Below are 21,499 nucleotides of genomic sequence, written 5' to 3'. Positions count from 1 at the left end.
GATGTGACCTGTGAATATGATCAGCAATGGATGACACAACTGGTGATGTGACCTGTGAATATGATCGGCAATGGATGACACAACTGGCTATGTGACCTGTGAATATGATCGGCAATGGATGACACAACTGGTGATGTGACCTGTGAATATGATCAGCAATGGATGACACAACTGGTGATGTGACCTGTGAATATGATCAGCAATGGATGACACAACTGGTGATGTGACCTGTGAATATGATCAGCAATGGATGACACAACTGGTGATGTGACCTGTGAATATGATCGGCAATGGATGACACAACTGGTGATGTGACCTGTGACTATGATCGGCAATGGATGACACAACTGGTGATGTGACCTGTGAATATGATCAGCAATGGATGACACAACTGGTGATGTGACCTGTGAATATGATCGGCAATGGATGACACAACTGGCTATGTGACCTGTGAATATGATCGGCAATGGATGACACAACTGGTGATGTGACCTGTGAATATGATCAGCAATGGATGACACAACTGGTGATGTGACCTGTGAATATGATCAGCAATGGATGACACAACTGGTGATGTGACCTGTGAATATGATCAGCAATGGATGACACAACTGGTGATGTGACCTGTGAATATGATCGGCAATGGATGACACAACTGGCTATGTGACCTGTGAATATGATCGGCAATGGATGACACAACTGGTGATGTGACCTGTGAATATGATCGGCAATGGATGACACAACTGACGATGTGACCTGTGAATATGATCGGCAATGGATGACACAACTGGTGATGTGACCTGTGAATATGATCGGCAATGGATGACACAACTGACGATGTGACCTGTGAATATGATCGGCAATGGATGACACAACTGGCGATGTGACCTGTGAATATGATCGGCCATGGATGACACAACTGGTGATGTGACCTGTGAATATGATCGGCCATGGATGACACAACTGGTGATGTGACCTGTGAATATGATCGGCAATGGATGACACAACTGGTGATGTGACCTGTGAATATGATCGGCAATGGATGATGCAAGGAGGGCAGCGGCAGGAGCGGGGTAGCGGCAGGGGTGGGGCAGCGGCAGGGGCGGAGCAACGCTGTGGTGCCTGAGATCTCAGAAGATGGTGACGCTGGATGGTGGAGTCCCATTTCACATAGATTTCCGTGCGGTGGGCTCCGCAATAATGGCCACCAGAGGCGGTGTATGCATAGATTGAGATAACGGGAGACACACCACCATTATATTTAAACATTTTTTACTATTTTCCATCTCAAAATGTAGGGTGTGTCTTATCATTGCAGGAGGTGAGGGAGCCAAATATTCGGAGAGGATGCATTCATTTCTTGACGCAAGGACATTCCCACGGTTACCGCAGAAACAAAGCACAATTATTGGGTATTTTCTTAGGGCACATTGTTCAGGAGGACAATTGACACTGGTAATTTGGGTCATACCTTGCACATTAAAATTACCACTCCTACTGTTGACAGCCTTACAGACAAATGGTCACATTATAAAACAGAAGATTATTTATTGTATATATAAAAAAGTAACGTACATGAACCTACAACATGGCCACTGAGATGTCAATGGTAGACTTGGCTGCCAGGTAACAAACCCACTGCCATGTTCCCCCTACTGACTATGCTCCAGAGCAGAGATCACCGCCATGTACTTGAAGTCGCCGGGATCGTGGTTGAAGCTCTGCACCAGTTTAAATTGATCGCTAGCGTAGAAAAGCTGAACCTGATTAGCCAGAAACCGCGCATCCTCCACCTTCTGTAAAGAAACACAATTCCCATCATCCTTTAGATATCACAACCTATTCCAGGGAGGAGAGAGGACAGGAGTCTAAAGCGAGGAGTCTAAAGCGAGGAGTCTAAAGCGAGGAGTCTAAAGCGAGGAGTCTAAAGCGAGGAGTCTAAAGCGAGGAGTCTAAAGCGAGGAGTCTAAAGCGAGGAGTCTAAAGCGAGGAGTCTAAAGCGAGGAGTCTAAAGCGAGGAGTCTGAAGCGAGGAGTCTGACAGTAACTTTCTCACTGAGTGTTCGTATGCGTGGGAGAACTGGCAGCACGGTGGCTCAGTGGTTAGCACAGCAGCCTTGCAGCGCTGGAGTCCTGGGTTCAAACCCCACCACGGTCAACATCTGCCAGGAGTTTGTGTGTTTGCTCCGGGTTCTGGTTTCCTCCCACATTCCAAAGACTTACTGATAGGGAATTTAGATTGTGAGACATTGAAGATAATGTGTGCAAAGCGCTGCGGAATATGTTAGTGCTATATAAAAATAAAGATTATTATTATTAAGTGGGAAGGCATAGCTGTCTGACCAAGGGTCTGCTCATCAGTTCTCTCAGGTGTACAGACAATTTTAGCCATGATGGTCACTGGGTAGATGGAGAGATGATGGGGAAGGTAATACTATACCAGGAAGGTGGAATCGCACTCGCCCATCATTAATACAATTCCTTTGCTGGCCTGGAGCTCGCGGTAATGATGCAGGATCAGCTGACTTTGTGCAGAGTCACCCACTGTCTGCAAGACACAACATCTAGTTTACCAAGGTTACATCCCGGCCCCTCCACCACTCAGCTTGATAGAACCAGTGACCGCACCTGAATATTGGTGAGTGCAGTGAAGTGAAGCTCCGTCCCCGTCCACTGCCCGACAAAAAACTCATAGCCATCCTGGCGGGGAAGGGCATACAGGAACTGCGACAAAGCAGGAGAGAAAAGACCTGCCCTCAGCCTGCTAGATTATAATGACATCACCCCAGCCACGCACCACAATGTCAGAAACCACCACCCTCCATCACCCCCAAAAAGATGACAAGCATGCCACCATCCACATGCATTCGAGTATACAGGACAGCATTGCAACTTACAGATGGACAGCACCGAGACCTGCTCCAAACAAGGTCAAAGGCTTCCCCCTGCAGAGAAGAGGGGCACAGTGAAGGCCTGGAGGCTCCACGCATGCATTACACCTGTGTACTTGCTGCCACTCACCGGGATAACCGCGTACACCGTGTCCCTTCTGGCAAAGAACTCTGTCCATATCTAGAAGATGAACCAGATACCAGGTAATATGCTCAGCGGCTCGTCCATATGTACTCAACCTCTGCCTGCTGGGGAACATTGCGCTAACCCCCCTATGACATGACCCTGGTGGTAAAGTGACCCCGGCGGCCAGTGTGTACCCTCATACATAGACAATATCTTCTGTGCATGCAGTGTGCACACTCCCCCATTCCCCCAGGAACGTGACCCTGCTGAACATCATAGACCATCTCCCACCAAACCACCTATAATGTGGCGCCTGTGCGGCATGCACCCTCAGACCTGGGCAATATCTTCTGCACTCTTGTCCATCACCAGCTCCACATTCAGCAGCGAATTCAAGGTCTAAAGAGAAAAGCGCAGAGCTGACAATTACTGCACAGCGCCCCGCATTCATAATAATGAACATGTGCTAGACGGCCCGCACCCATATAAGCCAGCGACACAGGAGATTGATTCGGAGAAGGGCGGCACCTCACACGACATCCTCACCTTGTTCTTCAGGACGGCTTCTGAATCTGGACTGGATGTCACCTGGAAAAGACAACAGCGATCAGAGGAGAAAAGGCAGCCATTGTGCATACGTCAGTGGCCGGGGCATCCTGAGATAGGAACAGAACATATCCAATCCACAATCACCATAGAGGTCCAGAAATTATCTATATATATATAATTGTCTAAGGGTTTTTCCGTCTGTCTGTCTGTCTGTCCTGGAAATCCTGGCTCTCTGATTGATTGGTCGAGGCCTGGCGGCCTCGACCAGAGACCGGCACAGCATCGACGTAGAAATCCCGCGTCTGACCAATCAGCAACGGGCACAGCGACGATGATGTCATAAAGGACGTAGAAATCCCACGTTTCTGATTCAGCGACTGGCACAGTATCGACGTAGATGTCATAATGGTTGCCATGGCGACGATGTCATAAAGGTTGCCTCGACCAATCAGCGACGGGCACAGTGTGCCGCGAATTCTGGAATCATCATTGTCCATATACTACGTGGACATGCATATTCTAGAATACCCGATGCGTTAGAATCGGGCCGCCATCTAGTATGGAATAATGATGTACAATACATTATATTGTAGTACCGTGTTAGCCAGAAAAATCAATGACAAAAGTATTCTAGGAGTGATACCTTTAATGGTTAGCTAACAAAGGTATCACTCCTAGAATACTTCTGTCATCATTGGGCAGAAAAGTATTCACATCGATGTAATAATGGGAAACTATGCCAGAAAAAGTATTGAACACGAAGAAAGAGGAGCAAAAAGCCCTGACGCTAGCTGAAATCTATTAGTAATTAAAAAGCAACCCTACCAGCTGGTTCAACTGATGGCCTATAAAAAGGTGTCTCATTACCAAGGTACCACAAAAGAACATCTCATGATAGGTAAAACCAGTGAGCCGTCTCAAGACCTTCACAGCTTTATTGTTGTAAAACATCCTGATGACATTGGTTACATAAGAATTTCTAAACTACTGAAGGTTTCAATGAACACTGTTGGGGCCATAGTCCAGAAGTGGAAAGAACATAATTTCACCATAAACCGACCCCAACCAGATTCTCCCCACAAGATTTCACCATAAACTGGCCACGACCCTAACCCTAAGGTGATCCCCACAAGATTTCATACAGAGGAGTGAAACGAATTATCAGAAGAGTTGTCCAAGAGCCAATGTCCAACTGTGGAGAGCTACAGAAGGCACTGCCTATCACCCCAAAAACACCATACCAACTGTGAAGTGTGGAGGTGGGACATCATGGTGTAGGGCTGTTTTTCCATCATAAGGTACTGGCAAACTTCATATAATTGAAGGAAGGATGAATGGAAAAATATACCGAGGCATTCACTTTTTTAAAATCAGATAACTTTGTATTAAGGTCTTGTTTTAACAATACAACAATAACAGACAATCCGCCCCCCTCCCCCCAGACGGTATACAATTCCACCATACATGGGACAGGCCCTCAATACAAGCAGCACATACGGAGAACAACGAAACAAGGTAGTAACAGCAGCTGTACTAACACAACCGCATTTTGAAGCCACATAAATCAGACCTGTAACTAAATATGCAGTTCTGATTTGTGTCTCAACAGGAGGTGGATCAGACACTAGAATATACACTGCTCAAAAAATAAAGGGAACACTTAACAGAATATAACTCCAAGTGAAACAAACTTCTGTGTGCTAGGGTTGGCGGAATGCAATATATATATAACGCATCGGGTATTCTAGAATATGCATGTCCACGTAGTATATGGACAATGATGATTCCAGAATTCGCGGCAGACTGTGCCCGTCGCTGATTGGTCGAGGCAACCATTATGACATCTACGTCGATACTGTGCCCGTCGTTGAATCAGAAACGTGGGATTTCTACGTCCTTTATGACATAATCGTCGCTGTGCCCGTTGCTGATTGGTCGAGGCCTGGCGGCCTCGACCAATCAGACGCGGGATTTCCAGGACAGACAGACGGAAAAACCCTTAGACAATTATATATATAGATATACACACACACACACACACACACACACACACACATGGTGGTGTTCAAAAGTCCTGCATAGGATAAATTGATTGATTTTTCAAGTTTTAAACGTTTTCTGTCGAATATTTTCGATGCTAATATGACATATTATATATGGTTTTGTTCAGAATACAATTTTGCATTCTTTCCCTGTAATATTTTTAGCTTTTGAAGCAGTTTTGCCTGAAATTATTGCAACAATATGGGAATTGAAAGCAGAACTAAACATTGTACAGCTTCAGATGCAAAATGAGCCAATCACAGATGAGGTTCTTGTGACCATCATAACTGGGATATGGCAGCCAATCACATTGCATTACATTGTTTTATCTGTCGGTCTATCTAGTGAATCATACTGTAGAGTTTTATGATGGGAGCCTTCAGATATTTGCCAGCGGAGGATCGTGTGCGAGTTGTGGTGCCACATGAAGAGGGTTATACTGGCCCCCAGATCGCAAGGAAGGTCGGCTGTAATCAGAGTACAGTCGTAAGAATTTTGCAGAAACAAGCAGCTTGGAATTACCCAGGACAGGCCCAGATCTGGTCGGCCCAGAAAGTCAACTAAAAGGGAGGATAGAGTACTGATAAGAACATCCCTTGCCAATCGAAAGCTCATCTCTCCTCAGCTTCTGCGAGAATGGCAAGAAAAGTGCAATATTGAGGTAGCAACATCAACTGTTAGGAAGAGATGTTTGGAAGCAGGATTGAGAGGGTGCAAGGCCCGAAAGAAGCCATTGATGACAGCCATACAAAGACAAAGGCGAAAACTGTGGAGGAATGGAGGAAGGAGGAGTGGGGAAAAGTGCTAGTTAGTGATGAAAGCAGGAAATGATGGCAAGTCTTATGTGAGAAGGTTCCCACATGAAGAGTACAAGCCAGAGTGTTTGAGCTTCTCTGTGAAACATCCGAGGAAAGTAATGGTCTGGGGCTGTATGGCAGCCAGGGGTGTTGGAAGGCTTCATATTGTGGAGGCTATGGTTAATGCAAAAAAATACATAGACATCCTTAATAAGAAGATGCTGCCTTCTGCTCAACACTCTGAATTCAATAAAAAATAATAAATCTGAAAAAGTAAAACTTAAGTCTGTGTGAACTTGCATTGGAAGTTAGTGAACTTAGAAACCTGTTCACCATTCTACACACTGTACTAGTGTAGGTATGGTTATGCTGTAAAAAAAAATTATCAAAAATGCGCACACCATAACAATTTATACACTTGGGACATTCAAAAATGAGTATGGCATACAATGAGGGATTACAAAAACATATCTGTCCCACCAGTTTCACTGTAGAGATGCAAAAGTATGAAACAGTTTTCTTCACGCCTATGCAGGACTTTTGAACACGTGTGTGTGTGTGTGTGTGTGTGTGTGTGTGTGTGTGTGTGTGTGTGTGTGTGTGTGTGTGTGTGTGTGTGTGTGTGTGTGTGTGTGTGTGTATATATGTATATACAGTGGGGCAAAAAAGTATTTAGTCAGTCAGCAATAGTGCAAGTTCCACCACTTAAAAAGATGAGAGGCGTCTGTAATTTACATCATAGGTAGACCTCAACTATGGGAGACAAACTGAGAAAAAAAAATCCAGAAAATCACATTGTCTGTTTTTTTAACATTTTATTTGCATATTATGGTGGAAAATAAGTATTTGGTCAGAAACAAAATTTCATCTCAATACTTTGTCATATATCCTTTGTTGGCAATGACGGAGGTCAAACGTTTTCTGTAAGTCTTCACAAGGTTGCCACACACTGTTGGTATGTTGGCCCATTCCTCCATGCAGATCTCCTCTAGAGCAGTGATGTTTTTGGCTTTTCGCTTGGCAACACGGACTTTCAACTCCCTCCAAAGGTTTTCTATAGGGTTGAGATCTGGAGACTGGCTAGGCCACTCCAGGACCTTGAAATGCTTCTTACGAAGCCACTCCTTCGTTGCCCTGGCGGTGTGCTTTGGATCATTGTCATGTTGAAAGACCCAGCCACGTTTCATCTTCAATGCCCTTGCTGATGGAAGGAGGTTTGCACTCAAAATCTCACGATACATGGCCCCATTCATTCTTTCATGTACCCGGATCAGTCGTCCTGGCCCCTCTGCAGAGAAACAGCCCCAAAGCATGATGTTTCCACCACCATGCTTTACAGTAGGTATGGTGTTTGATGGATGCAACTCAGTATTCTTTTTCCTCCAAACACGACAAGTTGTGTTTCTACCAAACAGTTCCAGTTTGGTTTCATCAGACCATAGGACATTCTCCCAAAACTCCTCTGGATCACCAAATGCTCTCTAGCAAACTTCAGACGGGCCCGGACATGTACTGGCTTAAGAAGTGGGACACGTCTGGCACTGCAGGATCTGAGTCCATGGTGGCGTAGTGTGTTACTTATGGTAGGCCTTGTTACATTGGTCCCAGTTCTCTGCAGTTCATTCACTAGGTCCCCCCGCGTGGTTCTGGGATTTTTGCTCACCGTTCTTGTGATCATTCTGACCCCACGGGGTGGGATTTTGTGTGGAGCCCCAGATCGAGGGAGATTATCAGTGGTCTTGTATGTCTTCCATTTTCTAATTATTGCTCCCACTGTTGATTTCTTCACTCCAAGCTGGTTGGCTATTGCAGATTCAGTCTTCCCAGCCTGGTGCAGGGCTACAATTTTGTTTCTGGTGTCCTTTGACAGCTCTTTGGTCTTCACCATAGTGGAGTTTGGAGTCAGACTGTTTGAGGGTGTGCACAGGTGTCTTTTTATACTGATAACAAGTTTAAACAGGTGCCATTACTACAGGTAATGAGTGGAGGAAAGAGGAGACTCTTAAAGAAGAAGTTACAGGTCTGTGAGAGCCAGAAATCTTGATTGTTTGTTTCTGACCAAATACTTATTTTCCACCATAATATGCAAAAAAAATGATAAAAAAACAGACAATGTGATTTTCTGGATTTTTTTTTCTCAGTTTGTCTCCCATAGTTGAGGTCTACCTATGATGTAAATTACAGACGCCTCTCATCTTTTTAAGTGGTGGAACTTGCACTATTGCTGACTGACTAAATACTTTTTTGCCCCACTGTATATATATGTATATGTGTGTGTGTGTGTGTGTGTGTGTGTGTGTGTGTGTGTGTGTGTGTGTGTGTGTGTGTGTGTGTGTGTGTGTGTGTGTGTGTATATATATATATATATATATATATATATATATGTATATATATTAGTAGGTGCGTTCCCAACCCGGGGTCCACCGTGCAGGAGAGAAACCTGCTGCTAGTAACAGGCAGTACTATATGGCGGTATAAACGAACTCTGTTACTTCACAGAGTCACTACGAAAAGAGAACGCCGTGCCCTGTTAGCCTCGCAGGAGATCACAGCTACCTAATAAAGCCGACAGTGGTCATGCACTCAGAATAGCACACGAGCAACTCTGTTATGATCTGGTGGTTTAGGAACAACATGAGACAAGCTCTGAAGGAGGTGGTATCTGTACTGACCGCAGACCCTGAACCTAGCAGCGCAACTAGAAATAGCTGTGGGGGGTGCCTGACGCTCCCTAGACCCCTTGGCACAGCCTAAGATCTAACTTCCCCTAAAGATGGAAACAGGAAACCTATCTTGCCTCAGAGAAAATCCCCAAAGGAAAGATAGCCCCACACAAATATTGACGGTGAGAGGAGGGGAAAACATACGCAGAGATGAAATCAGATTTTAGCATAGGAGGCCAGTCTAGCTTGATAGATAGGACAGGAAAGGATACTGTGCGGTCAGTATAAAAACTACAAAACAATTCACACAGAGTTTACAAAATCTCCACACCTGACTAAAGGTGTGGAGGGTAAATCTGCTTCCCAGAGATTCCAGCTAACAGAAAATATCCATAATGACAAGCTGGACAAATATAGAATGCACAGAACAATAAGTCCACAACATGTGGACTGAAATGAGCAAAGCCAGAACTTATCTTTTCAGAACAGATCAGGAAACCAGGAGAATCCAAGCAGAGATGTGAATCCAGCCAGAAAACATTGACAAGTGGCATAGGCTGAAGATTAGAGCCAGGTTAAATAGCAGAGCCAGGAGAGACGATTAGTGAAAGCAGCTGCTAAAGCTAAACCCAAGGAGCAGCAGTACCACTCAAAACCACCAGAGGAAGCCCAAGGGCAGAATTCACAAGAGTGCCATTTACAACCACCGGAGGGAGCCCAAGAATGGAATTCACAACACAACTCCTCTCCGGAGGTGCCGTAATTCTAATGGCTATACGCCAGCCCTGAATCCACAAAACTCCTCACCGGAGGTGCCGGTATTCTAGGGGCTTATTTCAGCCAAACCCTGACCACATACAACCATGACCACACTGGCGCTGAGCTCATAACATAGGTTTGATACTAGCGCATGTGAACATTTTATAGTTTTAGCACTCTAGGACCTTCTTAGTGGTCTGCTGGATTGTAATATTTCACCACTTTTCATAGGTGAAATATTACAAATTGCTCTGATTGGCTGCTGAAAGTGCAACAGCCAATCAGAGCAATCGTAGCCACGTGGGGGCAAAGCCCCCCCCCCCTGGGTTAAAGCACCTTTCGGCTCATCCCTGCAGATCGGGTGAAATTGGAGTTAACCCTTTCACCCGATCATTCTGTGATCCAGCATATGCGTCACAGGTCGGATTGGCACTGACTTATGATGCCTATGCTGGGTCGGGAAGGGGTTAATTCTTAGGGGAGAGAGCGCCTTCTGTGCAGACCAAGCATGACGTAATTGGAGATACTGAAAAGAATTTATTAGGAAGAGGAAACTGATCACTAAGTTGTTGAAAGCCATCGAAAATCCCATTAGACTGTAGTTGAACTAGAAGCGCCCGCTGTTATACAGGGCATAAAGGAAAACAACTCTGGTAATTTCGGGTTTTGCCAGATTGGCGTGACCGGGGTATATTCAACATAGTCTAGCATTTCTTTATTTTTTCCCCCAAGTTTCAATCATGAAAGGACAACTGTTGGAAGCTTCTTCTTGAAAGCACCCCGACGTCCCACCTCCAGGAAGGGCAAGACGGGATATCCCCCCATATGTTTCAGCAATATAGACATTGAAGACCCTTGGAGCAGCTAAAGTGGCTGAAATTGTGAGGCCGAAATGTTCCCCCACGGATCAGGGGCAGCCAGCCCTCCCTCCCCTTTGTAACATACTCGATTCCGGCTATGCCTTTTTTTCCAGATCAACTCCCTAAACATGGCTTGGGATTTAACTCCTTAACCCCCGGAGGCATTTTCATTTTCATGTTTTGTTTTTCGCTCCCCCCCCTTCCCAGAACCACAGCTTTCTTATTGTTCTGGCAATATAGCCATGTGACTGCTTGGTTTTTGCGGGACGAGTTGTACTTTTGAACGACACCATTGGTTTTAACATGTTGTGTACTGTAAAACAGGAAAATACACAGCTGTTTTTTACGGTGTTCACTGAATGCTAAAACTGACCAACCATCACGATTCTCCAGGTCATTACGAGTTCATAGACACCAAACCCGGCCACCGCAACGCCTCATCAAAAAATGGGTTTCATGGAGGATGGCAACTCTCAATCTTGCAGGATCTAACATGGCACACTGAGCTTGCAGCTGGCGCAATCTCCTCGATTTCTGGAAACTGGGCACGTCTCTTCTGAACCTTGGAGACGTCTGGGAAAAGCGACACCTTTGATCCATCAGAGATCCGGGGAAAGTGCGAGCAAGACTCAGAATCCGGTCTCTGTCCTTAAACTGTAACAGTTGCCTGATGTACGACACGTCCATCTTTCCAGAACCATCCGTCCATTCACGTCTGACAGCAGATACAGCTCTCAGAACTAGATCCGCAGCCTCGCACACAATCAGAGAATCAGGATGGGCAGAAGGAGGTGTCCATCAGCAGGCAGGGATCCACAGGCGTCCTGGCATACTGCTCCAGGCGTGCCCGCACCCACGGTCTCTGGGAAGGGCCCGCTGCCATCTCTCACAGTTCCTGCATGAGGCTCAGAATATGCGGCACACTCCTCCGATCGTTCACCCCGTGCAGGAGCCCGGAATCCCCCAATAAGCTACATGCCAGGCCCCTCGTACAGAGACATTCTGCTGCCATCTATGAAGAGAAAATGAGGGGGGATATTTCACACGGCCAAGGAAACTCTGCACTGGTGTCAGAAAGACAATAAATCTGCTACAATGGCCGAGACGATCACTGGACTTAAATCCAATAAAAAAAATGTACGGAAGAAAGTAAAGCTCAGATCATAGAAGGAGCCACGGAAGCTTCAGGGTGTGAATAGTGTTTGTGTGGAAGAACGGGCCAAAATCCCACCTGAGCAATGCCTGGGACTAGTTTCTCCATACAGGAGGCGTCTTGACGCTTTAGCACTAACAAAGGCTCTTGTAATGTGCTCAATACATTTCCTGTGTCATTTCTCATTTGTGCACTATTTTTTATGGACACCTATGGCGATTTCTTTGGCTGTGTGGATTGGATAGATTGTTACCGACATCTGGGAGAATTTCATGTCAAGATCACCTTCAGAAATAGATTAACGTAGAAAAATGGTAGTTACCTGCCGATAACGGTATTTCTCTGATCCCATGATGGCACCACGGAGAGAGGGGTCCGCCCCCAGGGACAGGAAGCCTACAGATGAAAAAGGGCGTACCTCTCTCCCACATCAGTTGGATTACAGAGCCTTATACAGAACTTCAGCTGCAACTCAATATTTACACAAATTAAACTTAACCTATTTAACTTAACAGAGGCACCGTGACTAAAATTAATTACTAGTACATTATCAAGTGCACACCTGTGTGTGAAAAGGGAGGGAATATACGGATGCCATCATGGGATCAGAGAAATACCGTTATCGGCAGGTAACTAACATTTTCTCTATCCCCATGATGGCACCACGGAGAGATTTGAATAGATAGAAATCTTAGGGAGGGACCACTGCCTCTAGAACCCTTCGCCCAAAAGGTAGGATCAGAGGAGGTCAAGTCTAAGCGGTAATGCTTGAAAAATGTAGACTGGGAAGACCAAGTGGCCGCTCTACATATCTGTTGTATTGAAGCGCCAGCTCTCTCCGCCCAGGATGATGCCACTGCTCTGGTCGAATGAGCTTTTATATTCTCCGGGATGGCTGTCCCACAGGATGAGTAGGATAGGGCGATGGCGTCTCTTATCCATCTTGCTAACGTGGCTTTTGATGCTTTTTGTCCCTTGCGTGGACCCTGGAAGCAGACAAACAGAGCCCTATCCTTCCTGCACTCCCTAGTGGCTGACAGATATTGAACCAGACATCTTTTTACGTCTAGGGTATGCAGTGTTTTTTCTCCCTCATTTTTAGGGTTGGGACAAAAGGAGGGTAAAGAAATTTCTTGCGTTCTGTGAAACTGTGACGCTATTTTAGGGAGGTAAGCCGGGTCAGTTTTAAGAATGACTCTGTCATCAAGTATCTGAGTAAAGGGTGGGCATGAAGATAACGCTTGTATATCGCTGACACGACGAGCCGAGGTTAGGGCCACTAGGAGTGAGGTTTTTAGAGATAAGATCTTTAAAGGAACTTCTGTCAGGGGCTCAAAGGGAGGTTTGGTTAGAGCGTTTAATACAAGGTTTAGATCCCATGGAGGAGAGTTGTGGAGGGGAATAGGCCTGGACCTAGATGAGGCTTTAATAAATCGCATAACCCACCGATTTCTGGCCAAATCATAATTATACAGTGCTCCCAAGGCCGCCACCTGAACCTTTAGAGTGCTTGTAGCCAACCCTCTTTCCAGACCTTTCTGTAAGAACTCAAGTATTTTCCCTATTGGGATCTCCTCGGACGGGTCTGCCCCTGATACTGACATAAATTTTTTCCAAACTTTCCCATATATTTTAGTGGTTACGGGTTTTCTACTCTGTAATAGAGTGGACACCAAGTTGGGAGAGAACCCTTTATCCCTTAGCAACCTCCTTTCAAAAGCCACGCTGTCATGTGTAAATTCTTTACATTGGGGTGAAATACTGGACCCTGGGACAGAAGCTTCGGAGTGTCTGGTAGAACCCATGGACTTGATATGGACATTTTTCTTAGCCAAGAAAACCATATTCTGCGGGGCCAGAATGGCGCTATTACTATCACTGTAGCTCCCTCCTCCCGAATTTTCCTCAACACTAAGGGGATGAGCGACATTGGAGGGAACGCATAGGCAAGGTGATAGTTCCAAGGAATTGTCAGTGCTTCTAGAGCTACAGGGTTCCCCCAGGGATCGATTGAGCAGAATGTTTTTACTTTGCGGTTTTGGCTGTTCGCGAATAGGTCTATTTCTGGTAGACCCCAGAGATTCACGATTTGATCGAAGACCGACTGGTTTAGCTCCCACTCCCCCTGCTTTAAGCATGTTCTGCTCAGGAAGTCTGCAGTTTGGTTTTCTGAGCCCTTTAAGTGGAGAGCTGTCAAGGACTTTAGACTGTGTTCCGCTATGTGGAAGATGGATTGGGTTACCTCCATCAGTGCTCGACACCTGGTGCCCCCTTGGTGGTTTAGATATGCGACCACTACTTGGTTGTCCGAAAAGACTTTTACGTGATGGCCGTGAAGGAGATATAGAAAGTGTGTTAGGGCCAGTTTTACCGCTAACAGTTCTTTCATGTTGGAAGAGTCTAGCTCTTGACTTTTGTTCCAATTCCCTTGTGCCACTTAATCGCCTATATGTGCTCCCCAACCCCAGGGGCTTGCATCTGTCGTTAGAATCTTCTCTGTCGGTAGCGCCCAAGGAACCCCTTTGGTTAAATTCCCTGGGTCTGCCCACCATGCTAGGGAGTGTATCGTGTTTGGTGATATACTTAACCGCCCGTCTAAATTTCCGGGCAGAGATATGCCTGAATCTAAAGTCTCCCATTGTAGGTCCCGGGAATGACATTGTGCCCACTGTACGGCCGGGATACAGGCAGTCATGGAGCCCAACAGGGACATTGCTTTCCTCAGAGTAGTGACTGGGGATACCGTCAGCTGTAACACTGCCTGTGTCATTTTTTGGACCTTCTCCTGAGGAAGATAGCATGTCTGCGTGATCGAGTCTAGGACTATCCCCAAGTACTCCTGTACCTGGGATGGCACTATTTTGGACTTGGGTATGTTTAGTAGCCACCCTAGACTCGACAGTGAAGCCATGACCAGATCCAACTGTTGTTTGCAGTGTTGGAATGAGTTCTCTACCACAAGGAGGTCGTCCAGATAGGGAACTATTAGGATATTCTGTTCCCGTATGTGGGCCATTACCTCTGACATTATTTTCGTGAATACACGGGGAGCGACAGCTATCCCGAAGGGGAGAGCTCGAAATTGGAAGTGTTTTACTTCCCCCTGGATATTCACTGCCAGTCTGAGGTATTTTTGATAATCTCTGTGGATGGGCACATGGTAATATGCGTCTTGTAAATCTAGAACAGTCATGAAACACAAGGGAAAGAGTATTCTCACGCAAGATTTTATTGTCTCCATTTTGAAATGTTGTATCTCTAGGAAACTGTTTAATTTTTTGAGATTTATGATCGTTCTGTACGATCCGTCCTGTTTCCTGCGGAGGAAGAGGGGAGAATAGAAACCCCGTGCCTCTTTCCTGGTATGGGACTTCTTGCAATACTCCTTTCTGGATTAGGTTCAGAATTTCTTTCTCGAGAGCTGACTGTTCGTGTGATTGTTTCTGAGGCGTTATCATGAAGGAGTTGCCGGGAGGGATACGAAATTTGAATTTGAGGCCTTCTCGTATAATACCTAGAATCCAAGGACTGTTTGAAATTCTTTCCCAGGCTGGAAGAAACTCTGCTAGTCTCCCTCCGACCCGGGGAGTACCTTCATTGAGATTTTTTATTATCTGGAGGGGGGGGGGGAGGGTTGTTGAACAAGAAGCCCCTGTTTTTGTTCCTTCTGTCTTCCCATCCGTCTTTATTCCCTTTTGGGGGTCTTCTCCGCATGAACTTTCTGTTCCGAAAGGAACGCCTATATGACTGGTTAGGGAATCCGGGGAAAGATTTCTTTTTATCTCCCGCTTTGTCAAGGATGTCGTCCAATGTTGACCCAAACAGAAATTCACCTTCGCAAGGTATTGAGCATAACTTGGTCTTTGTTTGCAAGTCCCCCGGCTAGCACTTTAGCCACAGGGCCCGTCTTGCGGCGTTTGAGAAAGAGGCCGACCTGACTGCTAATCTTGCTGAGTCCACCGAAGCGTCCGCTAAAAAGGCTGCCGCCCCTTTCATCATGGACACTGACTTCTGGATTGTTTCTCTTGAGACTTTCTCCTTTAGTTGTGAATCCAAGTGCTCGAGCCATACCATTAAGGCACGGGCCGTACAAGTGGCTGCGATGGCTGGTTTTAGGCCACCTCCTGCTGCTTCCCAGGAGTTTTTTAAAAAAGTGTCCGCTTTTTTGTCCATCGGGTCCTTTAGAGTGCCCATGTCCTCGAAGGGCAGGGCGAATTTTTTGGAGGCCTTTGCTATGGCCACATCCAGTTTGGGTGCCTTGCTCCAGGATGAGCAGGCTGGGTCATCAAACTGGTATTTTCTCTTGGGGGTCAAGAGAACTTTATCTGTTTTTTCCATTCTTTTTTGATCAAAGAATGAATTTTCTCATTTATCGGGAATACTCTTCTTTTCTTTTGTTCTAATCCGCTGAACATTATGTCCTGTGCCGTTCTCTTAGGACGTTCGTCTACCAGACCCATGGTCGTTCTGATGGCCTTTACCAGTGCGTCTGTCTCTTCGATGGGGAAGCAACTGCCTCCCCCCTCTGACGATAGTGAAGAGGTCTCGGATGTCGACGAATCGTTAAGAGTCAGATGTTTCGCTATCTGATTCGTCTATGCTAGATTCAGGGGATTTATGACCTGACCTGTGCTTTTTCTTCGGGACTTTAATGCCTTTGAGGGCACTCTCCACCTGATTTTTTATTAGTGTTTTTAGGTCTGAAGCGAACGCCGGAGATTCCTCCTGAATGGTTTTTTCTATGCAAGGCCCGCATAGCTTTTTCTCCCAGGAGGAAGGTAGCTCTTCCAGACATATCGCACACACTTTGTGCTTTGATTTGGCTGTACATTTTCTTCCCTAGGAGAAAGAGTAATCCTGTATTACATTATTACTTTCACGTAGATCACTCACCCACTGTGAATAAGAGATACCGTCTCTGGCCTCGGGACTATATCCACTGGATCCGTCACCGGACGCGTAGTTTTCCCAGAGACTCGGCTGCGTTGTGACCCTGAGCGTCCACTGCTGCTGAGAGGAAACGTTTCCCTTGCGCTGATGCTGTGAGCGCGGGTGCCGCTGTACCTGCACTTGCTCAGGCGACACTCATAGTGGCTCTCCGCTGCGTTTTTAGCAAAGAGGAGGTATTGCCACATATTCCCCTTAGAAAACGCTCTTTTTAAATTTGCCGCCGATGAAAAGCGGCGATCTGCGCATGCGCGCGAGTCACTTCCGGTTCGCAGCACAGGCGTCCTATAGGGAGGATATTATTGGGGACGCCTGTGCGCGCGCTCTAGCGTTCCGCCCTCGTTTTGCTGCCCCCTCACTTCCGGTTTAGGCGGCGGTGTCCGGCGGTGCTATGGGCGCTTTTGGTGCGCTCCTGCGTCCCCACATGGTAGCGTACCCGCTGCTACCTCCATGTACCGATTAGCGGTACAGAGGCTATATCGGTGACCGCCGTCACCTGCCTCTTTCCTCCCCCTTTTTTTTTTTTTTTTCACGGGGAAGGCAGGCTCGATCCCCTTCACTGCCTCCCCCTGCCACACTCACCCATAGGGCCCGCCGACCCCAGCGGTGGTGCTTCAAGGTCGGAAGAAAAGGGGGGAGAAAACCTGCTGGATCCAGCCATGACAGGGCGCCCCCTGTCAGGAACCGACCGGCCAGCTCCCTGGAATCCCACGAAGAATCCTTCAGGTACGTGCTGTAGGTTCCCCGTCAGGGACAGGAAACCAACTGATGTGGGAGAGAGGTACGCCCTTTTTCATCTGTAAGTTTCCTGTCCCTGGGGGCGGACCCCTCTCTCCGTGGTGCCATCATGGGGATAGAGAAATTGGTGACGACTTATATTCTTACTTCAAGCGCTGTACTGAGGGGAGCACAAGCCGGCCCCACTTTACATTATTACCTTCCCCTCCATGGACCGCACAGACTGCGCAGGGAAACCAACTGCCGGGCTATGCTGCTCCTTCCTCTGCTCCATACGAGCAACAAACGCTGCGGGGTCTGACCTGTGGTAAAAAGCATAACATAGCAAACCATACGCCTGTGACGGGAGGGGAGAGGGGGCGGCTGCAGGGAGCTCCTCACATACTGTGACATGGAGGGGAGAGGGGGCGGCTGCAGGGAGCTCCTCACATACTGTGACATGGAGGGGAGAGGGGGCGGCTGCAGGGAGCTCCTCACATACTGTGACATGGAGGGGAGAGGGGGCGGCTGCAGGGAGCTCCTCACATACTGTGACATGGAGGGGAAAGGGGGCGGCTGCAGGGAGCTCCTCACATACTGTGACATGGAGGGGAGAGGGGGCGGCTGCAGGGAGCTCCTCACATACTGTGACATGGAGGGGAGAGGGGGCGGCTGCAGGGAGCTCCTCACATACTGTGACATGGAGGGGAGAGGGGGCGGCTGCAGGGAGCTCCTCACATACTGTGACATGGAGGGGAGAGGGGGCGGCTGCAGGGAGCTCCTCACATACTGTGACATGGAGGGGAGAGGGGGCGGCTGCAGGGAGCTCCTCACATACTGGGGCCCTGTGACATGGAGGGGAGAGGGGGCGGCTGCAGGGAGCTCCTCACATACTGGGACATGGAGGGGAGAGGGGGCGGCTGCAGGGAGCTCCTCACATACTGTGACATGGAGGGGAGAGGGGGCGGCTGCAGGGAGCTCCTCACATACTGTGACATGGAGGGGAGAGGGGGCGGCTGCAGGGAGCTCCTCACATACTGGGGCCCTGTGACATGGAGGGGAGAGGGGGCGGCTGCAGGGAGCTCCTCACATACTGGGGCCCTGTGACATGGAGGGGAGAGGGGGCGGCTGCAGGGAGCTCCTCACATACTGGGGCCCTGTGACATGGAGGGGAGAGGGGGCGGCTGCAGGGAGCTCCTCACATATTGGGGCCCTGTGACATGGAGGGGAGAGGGGGCGGCTGCAGGGAGCTCCTCACATACTGGGACATGGAGGGGAGAGGGGGCGGCTGCAGGGAGCTCCTCACTTACTAGGACATGGAGGGGAGAGGGGGCGGCTGCAGGGAGCTCCTCACATACTGAGGCCCTGTGACATGGAGAGGAGAGGGGGCGGCTGCAGGGAGCTCCTCACATACTGGGGCCCTGTGACATGGAGGGGAGAGGGGGCGGCTGCAGGGAGCTCCTCACATACTGGGGCCCTGTGACATGGAGGGGAGAGGGGGCGGCTGCAGGGAGCTCCTCACATACTGAGGCCCTGTGACATGGAGGGGAGAGGGGGCGGCGGCAGGGAGCTCCTCACATACTGGGGCCCTGTGATATGGAGGGGAGAGGGGGCGGCAGCAGGGAGCTCCTCACATACTGGGGCCCTGTGATATGGAGGGGAGAGGGGGCGGCTGCAGGGAGCTCCTCACATACTGAGGCCCTGTGACATGGAGGGGAGAGGGGGCGGCGGCAGGGAGCTCCTCACATACTGGGGCCCTGTGATATGGAGGGGAGAGGGGGCGGCAGCAGGGAGCTCCTCACATACTGAGGCCCTGTGACATGGAGGGGAGAGGGGGCGGCTGCAGGGAGCTCCTCACATACTGTGACATTGAGGGGGGGGGGGGGGGCGGCTGCAGGGAGCTCCTCACATACTGAGGCCCTGTAACATGGAGGGGAGAGGGGGCGGCTGCAGGGAGCTCCTCACATACTGAGGCCCTGTGAAATGGAGTGGAGAGGGGGCGGCTGCAGGGAGCTCCTCACATACTGGGGCCCTGTGACATGGAGGGGAGAGGGGGCGGCTGCAGGGAGCTCCTCACATACTGAGGCCCTGTGACATGGAGGGGAGAGGGGGCGGCTGCAGGGAGCTCCTCACATACTGTGACATTGAGGGGAGAGGGGGCGGCTGCAGGGAGCTCCTCACATACTGGGGCCCTGTGACATGGAGGGGAGAGGGGGCGGCTGCAGGGAGCTCCTCACATACTGGGGCCCTGTGACATGGAGGGGAGAGGGGGCGGCTGCAGGGAGCTCCTCACATACTGGGGCCCTGTGACATGGAGGGGAGAGGGGGCGGCTGCAGGGAGCTCCTCACATACTGGGGCCCTGTGACATGGAGGGGAGAGGGGGCGGCTGCAGGGAGCTCCTCACATATTGGGGCCCTGTGACATGGAGGGGAGAGGGGGCGGCTGCAGGGAGCTCCTCACATACTGGGACATGGAGGGGAGAGGGGGCGGCTGCAGGGAGCTCCTCACTTACTAGGACATGGAGGGGAGAGGGGGCGGCTGCAGGGAGCTCCTCACATACTGAGGCCCTGTGACATGGAGAGGAGAGGGGGCGGCTGCAGGGAGCTCCTCACATACTGGGGCCCTGTGATATGGAGGGGAGAGGGGGCGGCGGCAGGGAGCTCCTCACATACTGAGGCCCTGTGACATGGAGGGGAGAGGGGGCGGCTGCAGGGAGCTCCTCACATACTGTGACATTGAGGGGGGGGGGCGGCTGCAGGGAGCTCCTCACTTACTGGGACTTGGAGGGGAGAGGGGGCGGCTGCAGGGAGCTCCTCACATACTGGGGCCCTGTGACATGGAGGGGAGAGGGGGCGGCTGCAGGGAGCTACTCACATACTGGGGCCCTGTGACATGGAGGGGAGAGGGGGCGGCTGCAGGGAGCTCCTCACATACTGGGGCCCTGTGACATGGAGGGGAGAGGGGGCGGCTGCAGGGAGCTCCTCACATACTGAGGCCCTGTGACATGGAGGGGAGAGGGGGCGGCAGCAGGGAGCTCCTCACATACTGGGGCCCTGTGATATGGAGGGGAGAGGGGGCGGCTGCAGGGAGCTCCTCACATACTGAGGCCCTGTGACATGGAGGGGAGAGGGGGCGGCGGCAGGGAGCTCCTCACATACTGGGGCCCTGTGATATGGAGGGGAGAGGGGGCGGCAGCAGGGAGCTCCTCACATACTGAGGCCCTGTGACATGGAGGGGAGAGGGGGCGGCTGCAGGGAGCTCCTCACATACTGTGACATTGAGGGGGGGGGGGGGGCGGCTGCAGGGAGCTCCTCACATACTGAGGCCCTGTAACATGGAGGGGAGAGGGGGCGGCTGCAGGGAGCTCCTCACATACTGAGGCCCTGTGAAATGGAGTGGAGAGGGGGCGGCTGCAGGGAGCTCCTCACATACTGGGGCCCTGTGACATGGAGGGGAGAGGGGGCGGCTGCAGGGAGCTCCTCACATACTGAGGCCCTGTGACATGGAGGGGAGAGGGGGCGGCTGCAGGGAGCTCCTCACATACTGTGACATTGAGGGGAGAGGGGGCGGCTGCAGGGAGCTCCTCACATACTGGGGCCCTGTGACATGGAGGGGAGAGGGGGCGGCTGCAGGGAGCTCCTCACATACTGGGGCCCTGTGACATGGAGGGGAGAGGGGGCGGCTGCAGTAACACAAACCACCGTTAGAGGCCGCACCGGCGCAGTTGCTGGATCTTGTCCTGGTATTTCCTGTAGAACGGATTTTCCTCCAGTTCCGGTTCTTTTCTCACCGAGAAGGTGCGGAGCTGCGAGGACACCAGTCCCAAGGCCACAGCTCCGACAGTCCTGCTCCTCACCGCCAGGAGGCCTCTGTATGCCAGACTCATCTGCAGCACAGCAGCCGCCATGCCCGCGTCACTGCCCGACCTCATCCCATGAACTTCTGCGTCCCCGCCGGATACAGCCGAGACACGGCGCATGCGCCCTCATGCCT

The 21,499-nt window shown here is 49.8% G+C and overlaps 1 protein-coding gene across 3 annotated transcripts; it reads right to left on the bottom strand.

Moving 5' to 3' along the window:
* Positions 1–1,523: 1,523 nt before the first annotated feature.
* On the bottom strand, positions 1,524–21,498 carry ATPAF1 (ATP synthase mitochondrial F1 complex assembly factor 1). Of its 3 annotated transcripts, none has more exons than XM_069735890.1 (9): positions 21,223–21,496; positions 17,726–17,828; positions 3,564–3,605; positions 3,354–3,416; positions 3,021–3,071; positions 2,897–2,944; positions 2,628–2,723; positions 2,440–2,547; positions 1,524–1,796 (listed from the first exon to the last, which is right to left on the bottom strand). In XM_069735890.1, the coding sequence occupies exons 1-9, from the start codon at positions 21,483–21,485 to the stop codon at positions 1,653–1,655; spliced, it is 918 nt and encodes a 305-aa protein (XP_069591991.1). In that variant the 5' UTR covers positions 21,486–21,496; the 3' UTR covers positions 1,524–1,652. The 3 variants fall into 3 exon arrangements, with proteins under 3 accessions (XP_069591991.1, XP_069591993.1, XP_069591992.1); XM_069735892.1 differs by having other exon boundaries at positions 21,297–21,432; XM_069735891.1 differs by lacking the exons at positions 2,897–2,944; positions 3,021–3,071; positions 3,354–3,416 and having other exon boundaries at positions 21,223–21,498.
* Between the last annotated feature and the right edge of the window lies 1 nt (position 21,499).

The sequence above is a fragment of the Ranitomeya imitator genome, chromosome 8, assembly GCF_032444005.1.
Source record: "Ranitomeya imitator isolate aRanImi1 chromosome 8, aRanImi1.pri, whole genome shotgun sequence".
NCBI lineage: Eukaryota > Metazoa > Chordata > Amphibia > Anura > Dendrobatidae > Ranitomeya > Ranitomeya imitator.
Note: the sequence above shows the minus strand (reverse complement) of the source record. Positions and strands in the feature narration are given on the sequence as shown.

What these genes read in the sequence shown, in the direction of transcription:
- ATPAF1 (XM_069735890.1), bottom strand. Translation starts at nt 21,485, where the DNA reads ATGCGCCGTGTCTCGGCTGTATCCGGCGGGGACGCAGAAGTTCATGGG. An exon ending in AAGATCCAGCAACTGCGCCG is followed by an intron (nt 17,829 to 21,222) that starts GTGCGGCCTCTA and finishes TTTTTACCACAG; the next exon opens with GTCAGACCCCGCAGCGTTTG. An exon ending in AAGCCGTCCTGAAGAACAAG is followed by an intron (nt 3,417 to 3,563) that starts GTGAGGATGTCG and finishes TTTTCTCTTTAG; the next exon opens with ACCTTGAATTCGCTGCTGAA.